Raw genomic sequence first — 15,869 nt, 5'->3', positions numbered from 1 at the left:
AATGCAGGCATCCCAAGTAGTGTCCCTTTTTTTTTTTTAAAGAAAGATTTATGTATTTATTTGAAAGGCAGAGTTAGAGAGAGGCAGAGGCAGAGAGAGAGAGAGAAAGATCTTCCATCCACTGCTTTACTCCCCAGATGGCTGCAACAGCTGGAGCTGTGCTGATCTGAAGCCAGAAGCCAGGAGCCAGGAGCCTCTTTCAGGTCTCCCACGCAGGTGCAGGGGCCCAAGGACTTGGGCCATCTTCTACTGCTTTCTCAGGCCATAGCAGAGAGCTGGATGGGAAGAGTGGCAGCTGGGACTCGATTCGGAGCCCATACGGGATGCCGGCACTACAAGCAGTAGCTTTACCCACTGTGCCACAGCACAGGTCCCCTAGTAGTGTCTTAACCACTGTACCAAATGCCTCCCCTACAGATTCTTTCAACACCTTTTTTTTAATAAGGAAGAAATTAAAAAATAATCTAAATCTCCATTCATAAAGGAATTTGTTTAACATTATGGCATATACAGTGAAATAAATGCCACTATTAATGAATGACATAGAGTTATGTGTCATGGAAGATACATGATTTTTAAAAATGAAGAGCTTCTGGAGCTACCGCCTGCGGTGCCAGCATCCCATATTGGCATTGATTTGAGTCCTGGCTGCTCCACTTCTGACCCAGCTCTCTACTATGCCCTGGGAAAGCAGTGGATGATGGCTCCAGTCCTTGAGGCCCTGCACTAGCGTGAGAGACCCAGAAGAAGCTCCTGGCTCTTGGCTTTGGATCGGTGCGGCTCCGGCCATTGCAGCCATTTGAGGAGTGAACCAGCAGATGGAAGATTCTCTCTCTCTCTCTCTCTGCCTTTCAAATAAATAAATAAATAAATCTTTAAAAAATGAAGAGCTTCTGGCAAAAAGAAAAACATATTTATGTTATGTAGTTATACATAAATATATTTAATTTATACTACTCTCTATAACCCATGATCACAGGAAAGAGAATGAGAGAAAACTAATACTTTTAGGGGCTGGCACTGTGGCGCAGTGGGTTAAAGCCTTGGCCTGAAGTGCTGGCATCCCGTATGGGGTGCCAATTCTAGTCCTGGCTGCTCCTCTTGTGATTCAGCTCTCTGCTATGACCTGGAAAAGCAGTAGAAGATGGCCCAGTCCTTGGGCCCCTACACCCACATGGGAGACCTGAAAGAAGCTCCTGGCTCCTGGCTTCAGATCGCGGCAGCCCCAGCCATTGCAGCCATCTGGGGAGTGAACTAGCAAATGGAAAACCTCTCTCTGTGTCTCTACCTCTCTCTGTAACTATGTCTTTCAAATAAATAAATCTTAAAAAAAAAAAGAAAACTAATACTTTTTAATACTCCTACCAGATGGCAAAGTATGGTTTTAAATGCTCTGCATGCATCTTTTCACTTCTCACAACAAAATCAGGAGGTAGCAGTTATTATTTCTATGATAGGACTCAAAGAGCCTTCTCTAATTTCAAAGTCTACAGCCTTAACTACTTCCTACTATATTGCCTATTCTCAATGTAGAGGAAAAACACAACTTGCTTATTAGTGGGTATAATGTGACCTCATTTTTGTAAAAATAGAATTTTCTTTATAAATGTATATGCATAGAAACAACCAATAATACATGTCAAACTTAATTCTGGCAGTGAGACTACAAGAAACTTCCTCCTGCCTTCTATATTTCTATTTTACATTTTAAAAAATTATTATTTTATAATTAAACAAAACAATAAAGTTGAACTTTCAAAATAAAACTGGGAGCAAATTGTAGCAATATTTTTATTCCTGATAAACTGAGTTTTTGAACAAAATTTTAAACAAAAATTCTTCTCTTTAGTGACTTTTGGAATGGTAAACCCACATATGTATTACTTAAACAAGGTTATGTCATCTCTATTTTTGGACACTTCTGTGGCTGGTGAGGAAAGAACCAACTTTAAGTCTATTCGCAGTATAACTGACTTTTGGAAGGTAAGGTATTGTGTGCCTGTGGATGCAGTAGCTTTAGGTATTCCATAAACCCTTTATATACATAATAGGCACTCAATGAATATTTATTGAAAAAATGAGTAAAACTGGGTATCATTTCTTTAAACAATTGGAATCAACCAATAAGTAAGTGTTTACTTTGAACCTATATTCTCAATGTGATGCTGTTCTGTTAACTTTTTAAAAATCAATATTTTTCAATATTATTTCATTTGGAAAATAGGAGATTTCCTTCTTATGTGAGGGCTAGGATCCAAAAATCAGTCTATAGTTGTGGATAGTGAAAATTATCCTTAAAAATTCTATAATGGCCTAGAAAGTATAATTCTTTCAGCATTAGAATAGACTTGCTTTTTTACATTACACTTAATATAGCAAGATGTTCATGTTATGAGGAAAGAACAATTAAAGGAATTCGCATTTCCAGGCATTCCATGTTACAAATATTGGGGCATATAAGGACAGGGCAGTTAGGGAAGGCTTTCCAGAAGTGATGACAATTCAACTCAGTTTTAAAGGATGAATGGGGAAGAGCATTCTATGAATAAAGAACAATATTTTCTATAAGGAATTCCACATGTGGGACTGTTTGGCAGTGTGGGAATATGAAAGATGAGGGGGGGAAAGACCAAATTATGGACAGAGGTCACATGATGAATACCATGCTAAGAATTGAAAACTTATCAAGTAGAGACAAGAACATTACCTGAGAGACTATAGAGGGCAAGTGTAAAATGAAGATTAAATGATCATAGGTCAGTGCTTTAGGCCAGGTGAAACATGAAAGAATGATACAAGTGGAGCTCAACCTGCCTATTTTTTATTGTGCTATCTTGAGGCATATACATGGGCAGTGAAAATAAGACAAAAAGAGGAAAGAAAAAAAAATGAACTCTGGGTTTAGGATCTCAGATTAAGAGGCAGTGCCATGAGTAGCAGTCATCATAACCAGTGTTGGGAAGGGAGGTTAGAGGAGAGGCTCAGACAACCTTTGGGGGAAAGTCATAATATGTGGCCATTACCAGCTCTGATACTTACCTACTGGACTTTGAATTTCATAGAAGAAGGAGAGATGAGGGTTATGTGTTTAAAATATTAACTGAAGTATTAACTAAGTACTTGGCGCAGGACCTAGTACTTATTAAGTGCTCAGTCACTGTTAATCAGCAGCAGTAACCTTATCATTAATATTATAATGATTGCAATAATTTAATTTTCATAATCAAAATCTGATATGCATAATGTTATGAAGGAGGATTTTGATAACATAGAAAATAGTTTTCCTATGACATTTATCTTTCTCTGTGAAGTTTATGGAAGGACCTCTTTTGGAAGGTTTATACTGGGATTCGTGGTACAATAACCAGAACCTGTATAATTTACACAACAGCAGTCGTATCTACTATGAGAATATACTTCTAGGAGTCCCCAGAGTCCGTCAACTAAAAGTCCGCAACAACACTTGCAAGGTCTACTCATCCTTTCGGTCTCTGATGAGTGAATGTTATGACACATATACTTCTAAAAATGAAGATCTGTCTGAATTTGGCCTCAACACTGATACTGAGTAAGTAACAAAGTTACACAGTAAATTTTTTTAGCAGGTTACCATTGTGTCTTCTAAAAACTGTAAAAATATGTTTACTTTCCAAGTAATAACACCTGGAGGCTGCCAGGTAAGAAGACTATTTCAATAATATTATCGAAGTAAGACTGTGAGATAGCAATGTCTGGAAAAGTTACAGTGAACTTGTTTTTGTATTTACCTTAGAATGCAAAGTGATTTTTTTTCTGTTGGTATATGAAATGTTTAGTCATAGTGGACATAAGGCAAAACATCAATTTTTCTTTTACAACAGTCAATTAACCAGCTTTTCTGGCTCTGACCAGACTCCCTCAAACTCATTCCCAAAACTTCTTGGGATCGTTAGGGAGTATCTTAGGTGTGCTCTGCTACTTTCCTTTCTCGCTCTGGTTTACTTCCGTGATATCTGCTTTTGCTGTGAACACTATAGGGAAATTATACTTCCAGGTACTGCAACTGATGATACCTGTCAAGGACTATGGCTATTGTTCTGCAAAGGGACTGAGGCCAACTAATGCTGGTATTGACTCATAGCTATACTTTATATTGAAAACATGAAAGCCCAAAAATACTGGTACCACATCCCCTTCATACAGAGATTCCTAGTATCAGTCTTTTTGAAACATAGAGTCCTAGGCCAGCGCCATGGCTCACTTGGCTAATCCTCCACCTGCGGCGCCGGCACCCCGGGTTCTAGTCCCAGTTGCTCCTCTTCCAGTCCAGCTCTCTGCTGTGGCCCAGGAAGGCACTGGAGGATGGCCCAAGTGCTTGGGCTCTGCACCCACATGGGAGACCGGAAGGAAGCACTTGGCTCCTGGCTTCAGATCGGTGCAGCCCACTGGCGGCAGTGCACCAGCCATAGTGGCCATTTGGGGGTTGAGCCAACGGAAAAGGAAGACCTTTCTCTCTGTATATGTCTCTCTCTCTCTGCTGCCTGTCCAAAAAAAAAGAAAAAAAGAAACAGAATCCTATGAAAATCATAAGAGGAAGAGAGGGGCTGGCACTGTGGTGTAGTGGGTAAAGCTGCTGCCTACAGTGCCGGCATTCCATATGGGTGCCGGTTTGAGTCCCAGCTGCTCTACTTCTGATCCAGCTCTCTACTATGGCCTGGGAAAGCAGCGGAAGATGGGCCCCTGCACCTGTGTGGGCGACCCGGAGGAAGCTCCTGGCTCCTGACTCCTGGCTTCGGATCAGCACAGCTCCTGCCGCTGCAGCCAATTGAGGAGTGAACCAGCAGATGGAAGATCTCTCTCTCTCTCTCCCTCTCTGCCTCTCTGCCTCTCCTCTCTCTGTGTAACTCTGACTTTCAAATAAATAAATAAATCGTTTTACAAAGTAAGAGGAAGAGAAAAAAACATTTTCTGTGATTTAATATTCATCAAAAGGTTGCAAATATTTACAAAGGATTACTCCTTCTACTCATAATTCCCAATGTCCAGAAGGGCTACCTTTTAGCTCTTTTAGTTGTTTCTTCCAGTACAGACTCACTTATTTCTAAATGACATCCTCATACAGCTATTACTTGATTTGACAGTTTCACATATTCTATCATGGAAGTGATCTGTCATTGAGCTCTCTTATGCCAACCTGTCTACACCTACTCATCCTGTTCCTTTTGGCCTCTCAGTGTATAATTATTGTTCATCATTAGTCATTGTTTATATTATAAATATGAACCATAATTATATTTCCTTTCTTGAACAACCTTTCCTGACTTACTAACTGCTTTGTTTTTATTGACATTTCTTCTTTGTATAAAGTCTGGGTATTTTGTGGGCTTATACTATTATAAATCTAGTAAGTTCATAAGTATGATGACATCTTAAATAATACAGTGGTATTCACTTGGCTGGCGCCGTGGTTCACGAGGCCAATCCTCTGCCTGCGGCGCCGACACACCGGGTTCTAGTCCCAGTCGGGGTGCCGGATTCTGTCCCAGTTGCTCCTCTTCCAGTCCAGCTCTCTGCTGTGGCCCGAAAGTGCAGTGGAAGATGGCCCAGGTCCTTGGGCCCTGCACCTGCTTGGGGGACCAGGAGAAAGCACCTGGCTCCTGGCTTCAGATCAGCGCAGCGCGCCGGCTGTAGCGGCCATTGGGGGGTGAACCAACGGAAAAGGGAGACCTTTCTCTCTGTCTCTCTCTCTCACTGTCCACTCTGCCTGTCAAAAAAAAAAAATGGTATTCACTCATTTTCAACCCTAAATTTAAAAATAAATCAATTATTTAATTATGTATTTTAAATTGGAATCTCAAGACTAATGATTAGGTAGTCTAATATTCCAGATTCTCATAACAACTACAAATATTCTAAATGCCAAAATTAACAATATGGATTGAGTTTGTTTTACTATTTCTATGTGATTGCAACTGTTAATTAATACCCGTCATTCTGGAGCAGGCATTTAGACTAGTAATTTAGACACCCAGTTCCACGTCAGAATGCCTGGGTCTGATTACTGCCTCCAGCTTCTGACGAGTGCAAACCCAGGGATACAGCAATGATGGCTGAATAGTTAGATTCCTGCCACCTACATAAGATATCTGGTTGTGTTCCCAGCTCCTGGTTTCAGCCTTGGCCCACCTCTAACCATTGTGTGCACTTTGAGGAGTGAACCAGCAAATAGGCACTCTCTCTCCCATTTCCATTATTCCTCTTTATCTGCCTCTGTCACTCAAATACATTTATAATAAAAGTTTTTAAAGATATACTTATTTATTTGAAAGGCAGAGTTACAGAGAGATCTTTCATCCTCTGGTTCACTCCCCTAATGGCCACAACAGCTGGAGCTGGGCTGATCCACAGACAGAAGCCAAGTGCTGCTTCTGGTTCTCCCATGCAGGTGCAGGGGTCCAAGCAGTTGGGCCATCTTCTGTTGTTTTCCCAGGCCATAGCAGAGAGCTGGATGAGAAGCGGAGCAACCGGGATTTGAACCGGCACCCATATGAGATGTTGGCACTGCAGGCGATAGTGTTACCTACTACGCCACAACACGGGCCCCTAAAAGAAATTTTTTTAAGACTTATTTATTTATTTTAAATGCAGAGTTACAGAGAGGCAGAATGAGAGAGAGAGAGAGAGAGAAAGGGAGGGAGGGAGGGAAGAAGGGAGAGGGAGAGGCAGAAAGTCTTTCATCTGCTAGTTTACTCCCCAGATGGCTGCAATGGACAGAGCTGTGCCGATCTGGAGCCAGGAACTTCTTTCAGGTCTCCCACCGAGTGCAGGGGCCCAAGGACTTGGGCCATCTTCTACTGCTTTCCCAGACCATAGCAAAGAGCCAGATAGGAAGTGAAGCACCTAGGACTTCAACTGGCACCCATATGGATGCCAGCACTGCAGGCGATGGCTTTACCCACTACTCCACAGTGCCACAGTGCAAGCCCCCTAAAAGAAATTTTTTAAGATCCATAATTCCTCAACAACCAAAATAAGAATCCATCTGTGCACGTTTGTCTAGCTAAAATGTTAAAATTCACTAATTAAAAACATTATCTAAAAGACTGGAAGCTAGGAGAGAATTGGTGTAACAAGTTCTTCTGTTACACTTTAATAGTCATGTGTAAAACACTCAAAATTAGCAATTATGCAACTTTTATTAAAGTATTTTCCCTGGGGCCGGTGCTGTGGCATAGCAGATAAAGCTGCCACCTGCAGTGTCAGTATCCCATATGGACGCCAGTTCGAGTCCTGGCTGCTCCACTTCCGACCCTTTTCTCTGCTGTGGCCTGGGAAAACAGTGAAAGATGGCCCAAGTCCTCGGGCCCCTGCACCCGCATGGGAGACCTGGAAGAAGCTCCTGGCTCCAGGCTTCAGATCAGCGCAGGTTCTACCATTGAGGCCAACTGGGAAGTGAACCAGCGAATGGAGGACCTCTCTCTCTCTCTGTCTCTCCTTCTCTCTGTAACTCTGACTTTCAAATAAATAAATCAATCTTGAAAAAAGAAAATTTCCCTAATGATGTCACTTTTTACCTCCACTAAAAATATTTATTCATAGAAATATAAGTTTAGGCCGGCGCCATGGCTCAATAGGCTAATCCTCCGCCTGCGGCGCTGGCACACTGGGTTCTAGTCCCGGTCGGGGCGCCGGATTCTGTCCCGGTTGCTCCTCTTCCAGGCCAGCTCTCTGCTGTGGCCCGAGAGTACAGTGGAGGATGGCCCAAATCCTTGGGCCCTGCACCCACATGGGAGACCAGGAGAAGCACCTGGCTCCTGGCTTCGGATCAACATGGTGCGCTGGCCGCAGTGCGCTGGCCGCAGCGGCCATTGGAAGGTGAACCAACAGTAAAGGAAGACCTTTCTCTCTCTCTCTCACTGTCCACTCTGCCTGTGAAAGAAAGAAAGAAAGAAAGAAAGAAAGAGAGAGAGAGAGAGAGGGAGGGAGGGAGGAGAAAGAAAGAAAGAAGGAAGGGAGGAAGGAAGGAAGGAAGGAAGGAAGGAAGGAAGGAAGGAAGGAAGGAAGGAAGGAAGAGAAAGAAAAGAAAGAAAGAAAGAAAGAAAGAAAGAAAGAAAGAAAGAAAGAAAGAAAGAAAGAAAGAAAGAAAGGAAGGAAGAAAGAAAAGTTTAGGGACCAGCATTGCAGTGCAGTAGGTTAAGTCACCTCCTACAATGCTGGCATCCTATGTGAGTGCAGGTTTGAGTCCCAGCTGCTCCACTTCTGGGCCAGCTCCCTGCTAATACTACAGGAAAGGCAGTGGAAGATGGCCCAAGGATGGAGCTCCAGGTTCCAGGCCATTGTTGCCATTTGGGAATTGAATCAGCAGATGGAAGCTCGCGCGCTCTCTCTCTCTCTCTCACTCTGCCTTCCAAATAAAAGAAAAAAAAAATAAGTTTAAGCAGTGATCTTTGGATGACCTTTCTGTTTTAGAGAAACCAAAAGACTGAAATGAAGAATCAAGGCTTTCTTTTGTTGATATGTGAAATCAAAAGTCAAAAGGATGGAGATAAACTTTAGTTAAACATATTTTACTTTGAATTATGTATTTTCAGTAAAAAAAGAATTAGAAGTGGGCATTTGGTCTAGCAGCTAAGAGACTGGTTAAGATGACCACATCTCACATCAGAATGCCAGGGCTGTGATTTCTGACTCCAGCTTCTTGCTAATGCAGACCCTGGAAGGCAGTAGTAACTGCTCAAGTAATTGAGCTTTCACCACCCATGCGGGAGACCTGGTTTGAGTTCCTGGCTCCTGGCTTTCTCCCTGGCGCTGCTGGAGGCATCTGGGGAATAACCTAGCAAATGGGAGCTCTTTCTGACTCTCTCTCATGTGCGCTCTCATTCTTTCTTACTTTGCCTATTAAATAAATAAAATAGTTTAAGTGGTACTTTAAAGAATAATATCAGAGGGCTTGCATTGTGGTGTGAGAGGTTAAGCCACCTGCAATGTCAGTATCCCGTATGGGAAAAAGTTCATGTCCTAGCTACTCCATTTCCTATCCAGCTCCCTGCTAATGGCATGGGAAAAATAGCAGAAGCTGGTCCAGGTGTTTAGGTCCCTGTCACTCACGTGGGAGACCCAGATGAAGTTCCTGGCTCCTGAAGTCAGCCTGGCCCAGCCCAGGCTGGTGTGGCTATCTGGGGAATGAAGCACTGGATGGAAGATCTGTCTCTCCTTCTCTCTCTGTCTCTCCCTGTCTCTCTGTAACTCTGACTTTCAAATAAGCAAATCTTCTTAAAAAAAAAAAAAGGTTATATAACTATAAATATCACAAAGTTATTTGACATTTATAAACATTATTGGACCTTAACACTAAGACAGCCTATGAAGCACTTCCTCCCATAATGTGCTAGATATTTCTGAATCAAAATCTTGAAATTCTTGTTCCACTGAAGGACTAAATACCTCATAATACACAGACAACAAATTAAAAGGAAGAAAAAACTCATATCTAGACTCTTAGATTCCTTGAGACAACAGATGGGGTTCTGAAAAATTTTCTCATAGCAGTCTAGTGTGTTGCCCACAACATACACTAAAAAACAAAACTTGTGGTGCCGGCACTGTGGCGTAGTGGGTTAAAGCCCTGGCCTGCTGTTCCAGCATCCCATACGGGCGCCAGTTCTAGTCCTGGCTACTCCTCTTCCAATTCAGCTCTCTGCTATGGCCTGGGAAAGCAGTAGAAACTGGCCCAAGTCCTTGGGCCCCTGCACCCACATGGGAGACCAGGAAGAAGCTCCTAGCTTTGGATTGGTGCAGCTCCGGCCGTTGCAGCTATCTGGGGAGTGAAACAGTGAATGGAAGACCTACCTCTTTGTCTCTAGCTCTGTAACTCTGTCTTTCAAATAAATCTTTTAAAAAAACAAACAAAACTTGTTAAATATTAATTCTTTAAGTTTAATCCTTAATGCATTGTCTTCATCCAAATTACTGTAATAACTATGAACCTAATACGATTACATTTTTTAACTGCTACTCTTGAATTAAAGGTTAGTTTAGGCTGGCGCCGTGGCTCACTAGGCTAATCCTCCGCCTGCAGCACCGGCACCCCAGGTTCTAGTCCCGGTCAGGGCGCCGGATTCTGTCCCGGTTGCTCTTCTTCCAGTCCAGCTCTCTGCTGTGACCCGAGAGTGCAGTGGAGGATGGCCCAAGTCCTTGGGCCCCGCACCCATGTGGGAGACCAGGAGAAGCACCTGGTTCCTGGCTTTGGATTGGCGCAGCACCAGCCATAGCGGCCTTTGGAGGGTGAACCAACAGTAAAGGAAGACCTTTCTCTCTCTCTCTCTCACTGTCCACTCTGCCTGTCAAAAAATATCAAAAAATTAAAAATAAGGTTAGTTTAAATTCGTAGGATACTTATCAGTTGGGCTTTCTCTTCTTTCAGTTTTTCTTCTTATGTCTACAGATGGAAATACTCTTCTTCTAAAACCAATTCCCCTGTGTACTGGGGATATGTTGGTGTTTACCAAGATGGAGGATATATTTTCACTTTGTCAAAATCAAAGCCTGAAACTAAAACCAAGTTCGTTGACCTTCGACTGAACAGCTGGATCACAAGAGGGACGAGGGTCATTTTTATTGATTTTTCACTATACAATGCCAATGTAAATCTGTTTTGCATCATCAGGTGAGTGGTTCAAAACTTGTTAGTATATTGTACTTAAAAAGCATCTAGAGTTCTTATTAGGATTTCCAGTTTGTACATGTTTATGCTGAAATTAAAGTGTTAAAATAAATATAATTCCACTGCCAATAATGAAGAAAGTAAAGCAATATCATAATCATTGTTTCATTATTCCAGAATATATCCAGAAGCATGGAGAATTATATAATATAGGATAATTTTATATTGCCTAAAAATATACAGTCTTATTTCTTGTCATTCTGCAGGTGCATGGATCGACCATTTATTCTTGATGATTTCTTCCTCTAATCAGATCATTAAAATCTTTGGTTTCCCTTCAGAGCTTCTTTATTAAGTCATTCATTTTTATCTTAAGAATGAACAATTTAAATTTCAAACAATATGTGATAGTACCCAGCATTCCAAAAATGGTGAGAGTCCATGGTATACTGCAAATGGCCCCAATGCTTCACTCTTTGCCATGCAACCTTGCAGTGTCCTGCACCAGCCCTAGCCCTTAACACTAGGCTCAACCACATAACTTGCTTTGGACATGGGATGTTAGTTTGAAATAAGTTTGTACATTAGAACTTGCTCTCTTGCAGTTGCCATGAGTAGGACATACCTGGGTTACTTGTTGGATCTCAGAGGAGGAAGAATGATAATGCAGATAAGAGCTAAGTCAAAAACACTTTGGTGGGTCTAGCCAAATGGCAAATATTTCATCAGCAGTGCTAGCTGAGGTCAGTGAAGCCCAGCTGGATCAACTGAACTCTGTAAACACATAAAAAAATAGTTACTGTAAATGACTGCATTTGGAGATGTAGGATTGTTATCTAGTAAATGCTAACTGATTCAAGGCCTAACTTGGGTCTTAGTTCATCACCTCTGAATTAGTTAGGAAGCTTTTGGTTGTAAGAGAAAACTCAAATTACCTTAAAAAATAATTAAATTTGTGCCATAACAGCAATTCCAGAGACACGACAAATACCTTTTGTAGTCAGTTCAAGAGTCTAGCTCCACTTCTTTAAGGTGGCTCATTTTTGCCCTCCTTTGTGTTAACCTTATCTTAAGCTTCCCCAAGACAGTGCGTTTAAGCAGCAGCTGTGGTTATGTCACTGATATTCGTAAAAGAGGGAGCACAACCAGAGATAACAAGCTCTTTCCATTAGTCTGGACTACCTTCAGTCACACGTCTAACTTGGACTATGCTAACTGATTTAGGACGGGCTTCTACTGTCAAACACTGACAAAGGAAAGGCAATACCATTGACTGGACCTGGAAATGTAAACAGCTTTCCCTAAGTGATCTGGGAATGGATTATTGACTAAATACAATTAGGGTTGTGTTACAAAGGAGGAATGTGATACTAACTACTAGAAAGGCAAGTAACAATGTCTATTAAAATCTCAGTGAGGCATTTTTCTCTCAGAAGTCTCATTTTTTTCTCTGAATGAAATATGAAATTGGATTTTAAAGAATTTTGCCCTTGTACAACAATGACAGTGAAACTCACCATGGCCTTTAAAATTTGTAAAAAGAAATAAAAACACATGAACTACCTTGAGCAACCAGTGGACATTGCAGGTTTTATTTTATAGTTGTTACTTTTTTCAGGGAATCAGCTTTTTACCAACATCATTCACCTTTCCCAGTAGTTCAAATGAGATTAACATGATGAATACAAATCATTTCTATGTCCTAAATAAAAGTGGAAGCCTGGGTGTAACAGGCTTAAGATCATATGAAAAACTTTTAATATCAGATTAAGTACAAACTTCCTGTCTCTAGGTTTTCTGCTTACTATATATCACTTTTTAAAATGTAATTTTTTATAAACTTAAGCAAATTTTGAAACTCTTAACTGACAGACCTAATCAGCAGTTACATGGAAGTATATTGCTCATGCTAACCCTTTACCCACTTATTTTTCCTTTTACACATGCATTAAGTAAACTAAACAGAAATCTAGGAGTTTTTTTCCCCTCCTTTTGTTTATTGGTCTACCCTTGGGTTCATATTTTCTCTCATTTCACTCACTAATCTAACACAGAGTATTATCTGAAAGATGTTTTTTGGCATCACCTTATTCCTGTACCAATGAAATTTGCTAACATCTTTAGGAATAATTGCAATGTGATATTGTGATACAAATGTTGATTCCTTGAATTACTGCCAGTTATTAATTAGATGAGCTTGTGGAGAATACCAGAAATACAGTGAATGACCTCAAAATATTTTTATATTTGATGATGGAGTTCATTTTCTTATTTCCATTTACAAGTAGATCCCAGTATCCAACATCCAATGCCTCAAATAAACATTTACTCTAGTAGAATATGTGACTTTGACATTTAGAAGGCAAACTATCTCTGGTATCCTCAAAGGGGAATTATATATTTGGGGGAAGGTCCTAAAACTAACCAATGAGCCAGTACGGTGGCTCACTAGGCTAATCCTCCGCCTGCGGCGCCGGCACCCTGGGTTCTAGTCCCAGTTGGGGTGCCAGTTCTGTCCTGGCTGCTCCTCTTCCAGTCCAGCTCTCTGCTGTGGCCTGGGAGTTCAGCGGAGGATGGCCCAGGTCCTTGGGCCCTGCACCCACATGGGAGACCAGGGGGAAGCACCTGGCTCCTGGCTTTGGATCGGCGCAGCACTCCAGCCAGCAGTAGCAGCCACTTGGGGGGTGAACCAATGGAAAAAGGAAGATTTTTGTCTCTCTCTGTCTAACTCTGCCTGTCAAAAAAAAAAAAAAAACAACTAACCAATGGTATAGTATTTTCTTAAATATCTCATTCTCCTATGGAAATACATTAGTACTATCCTAGTTAGAAATAAGCAATCTGAACACAAAGTTGCATGAATCTCTGGATAAAATCACATTTTTACAATCACAAAGTAGGGGCTGGCACTGTGACACAGTGGCTTAAGCTGCTGTCCGCAGTGCTGGCATCCCATGTGTGCGCCAGTTCATGTCCTGGCTATTCCACTTCTGATTCAGCTCCCTCGCAATGTGCCTGAAAAAGCAGTGGAAGATGGCCCAAATCCTTGGGCCCCTGAACCCACGTGGGAGACCTGGAAGAAGATCCTGGCTCCTGGTTTCTGCCTGGCACAGCCCTGGCAATTGTGGCCATCTGGGGAGTGAACCAGTAGATGGAAGCTTGCACACATGCTCTCTCTCTCCCCTTCTCTCTTCTCTCTATAACTCTTTCAAATAAATAAATCTTTTTTAAAAATCACAAAGTAGGCCGGTTCCGCAGCTCAATAGGCTAATCCTCTGCCTGTGGCGCCGGCACACCGGGTTCTAGTCCCGGATGGGGCGCCAGATTCTGTCCCGGTTGCCCCTCTTCCAGGCCAGCTCTCTGCTGTGGCCCGGGAGTGCAGTGGAGGATGGCCCAGGTTCTTGGGCCCTGCACCCACATGGGAGACCAGGAGAAGCACCTGGCTCCTGGCTTCGGATCAGCGAGGTGCGCCGGCCACAGCGCGCCAGCCACGGCGGCCATTGGAGGGTGAACCAACAGCAAAGGAAGACCTTTCTTTCTGTCTCTCTCTCTCTCACTGTCCACTCTGCCTTTCAAAAAAAAAAAAAATCACAAAGTAAAAGTGAATTTCTCATTTACATTCATCTTTGATATTAATATTCAGGGCATAGAAAAGAAGAGCTATTGGCTGGCACCGTGGCTCACTTGGTTAATCCTCTGCCTGTGGCGCCGGCACCCCAGGTTCTAGGCCCAGCTGGGGCACCAGATTCTGTCCCAGTTGCTCCTCTTCCAGTCCAGCTCTCTGCTATGGCCCGGGAGTACAGTGGAGGATGGCCCAAGTGCTTGGGGCCCTGCACCCGCATGGGAGACCAGGAGAAGCACCTGGCTCCTGGCTTCGGATCAGCGCAGCAGCCATTTGAGGGGGTGAACCAACAGAAGGAAGACCTTTCTCTCTCTCTCTCTCTCTCTCTCTCTCTCTAACTCTGCCTGTCCAAAAAAAAAAAAAAAAAAAGTAGAGCTATTAATAAATAAGCAAACTCACCAAAAAATTAAAAAAATTAAACCCATGACCCCAAAGAAACTTATTTTATACAAAACAACTGATTATCATTTAAGTGTGTACCATCATTGATTAGACATTCCCCATTGAGTTAACTACTGAATGCAGTTACTTTCACAAGCTTCATTTTACAGGTTGGTGGCAGAATTCCCTGCAACTGGAGGAATACTTACTTCATGGCAGTTTTACTCTGTGAAGCTCCTTAGATATGTCAGCTACTATGATTATTTTATTGCTTCCTGTGAAATCATCTTTTGTATTTTTCTTATTGTCTTTACAATACAAGAAGCCATAAAAATAAAGGAATTTAAGTTTGCCTATTTCAAAAGTATTTGGAACTGGCTAGAATTACTGCTTTTGCTGGTGAGTATATTAATCCACATGGTTGACGGGTATCACATATGAACCCATCCGTAAGGGAGGTGTAAAATAAAACAGAATTATATGTTCATCCAGAACTTATTTTGAAAGCTACAGGCATCAAACATGAAACAAACTGTCATAACACGTACAGTGGTGTGCCTCAAAAAGGGAGAAATCAGCTTTTTCTGATTTGGTCTTAGGAAGGTCAGCATAAACCTTAAAGAATAGGCAATCCCATAAATACTATGATTTAAAGGCACTTTAAGTCTCCCCATACTCACTCAAAAAAATGCATTCCTTACAGGGACTGCTTCATCAAACATGGATCTTTTGGGAAAAGGTCCTTTAAAACATACTCTTCTATGTTGTCTAAATCTGCTTTCCTTCTCACACTAAATTTTAAAGAATAGGCAAAGGTCGGTGCCACAGCTCAATAGGCTAATTCTCCACCTTGCGGTGCCGGCACACTGGGTTCTAGTCCCGGTCGGGGCACCGGATTCTATCCCGGTTGCTCCTCTTCCAGTCCAGCTCTCTGCTGTGGCCCGAGAGTGCAATGGAGGATGGCCCAGGTTCTTAGGCCCTGCACCCCATGGGAGACCAGGAGAAGCACCTGGCTTCTGCCTTCGGATCTGTGTGGTGCGCTGGCCGCAGCGGCCATTGGAGGGTGAACCAATGGCAAAGGAAGACCTTTCTCTCTGTCTCTCTCTCTCTCTCTCTCTCTCTCTCACTATCCACTCTGCCTGTCAAAAAAAAAAAAAAAAAAAGAATAGGCAAACAACAGAACTAAGCAGAATACTGAAAGAAGGGGGTTTAAGCAACCAGAAA

At 42.2% G+C, this 15,869-nt stretch overlaps 1 protein-coding gene across 1 annotated transcript in view; it reads left to right on the top strand.

The window, feature by feature from the left end:
- PKD2L2 (polycystin 2 like 2, transient receptor potential cation channel) overlaps positions 1-15,869 on the top strand; it is a 41,897-nt gene that overhangs the window by 3,974 nt on the left and 22,054 nt on the right. The window contains exons 3-6 of the mRNA XM_062189090.1: positions 1,850-1,983; positions 3,312-3,568; positions 10,424-10,645; positions 14,816-15,044. Coding sequence (XP_062045074.1) covers positions 1,850-1,983; positions 3,312-3,568; positions 10,424-10,645; positions 14,816-15,044 — 842 coding nt within the window. The remainder of the gene's footprint in view (positions 1-1,849; positions 1,984-3,311; positions 3,569-10,423; positions 10,646-14,815; positions 15,045-15,869) is intronic.

The sequence above is a fragment of the Lepus europaeus genome, chromosome 4 (genome assembly GCF_033115175.1).
Source record: "Lepus europaeus isolate LE1 chromosome 4, mLepTim1.pri, whole genome shotgun sequence".
In the NCBI taxonomy this organism is placed as follows: Eukaryota; Metazoa; Chordata; class Mammalia; order Lagomorpha; family Leporidae; genus Lepus; species Lepus europaeus.
This window is presented reverse-complemented; position numbering and strand designations above follow the sequence as displayed.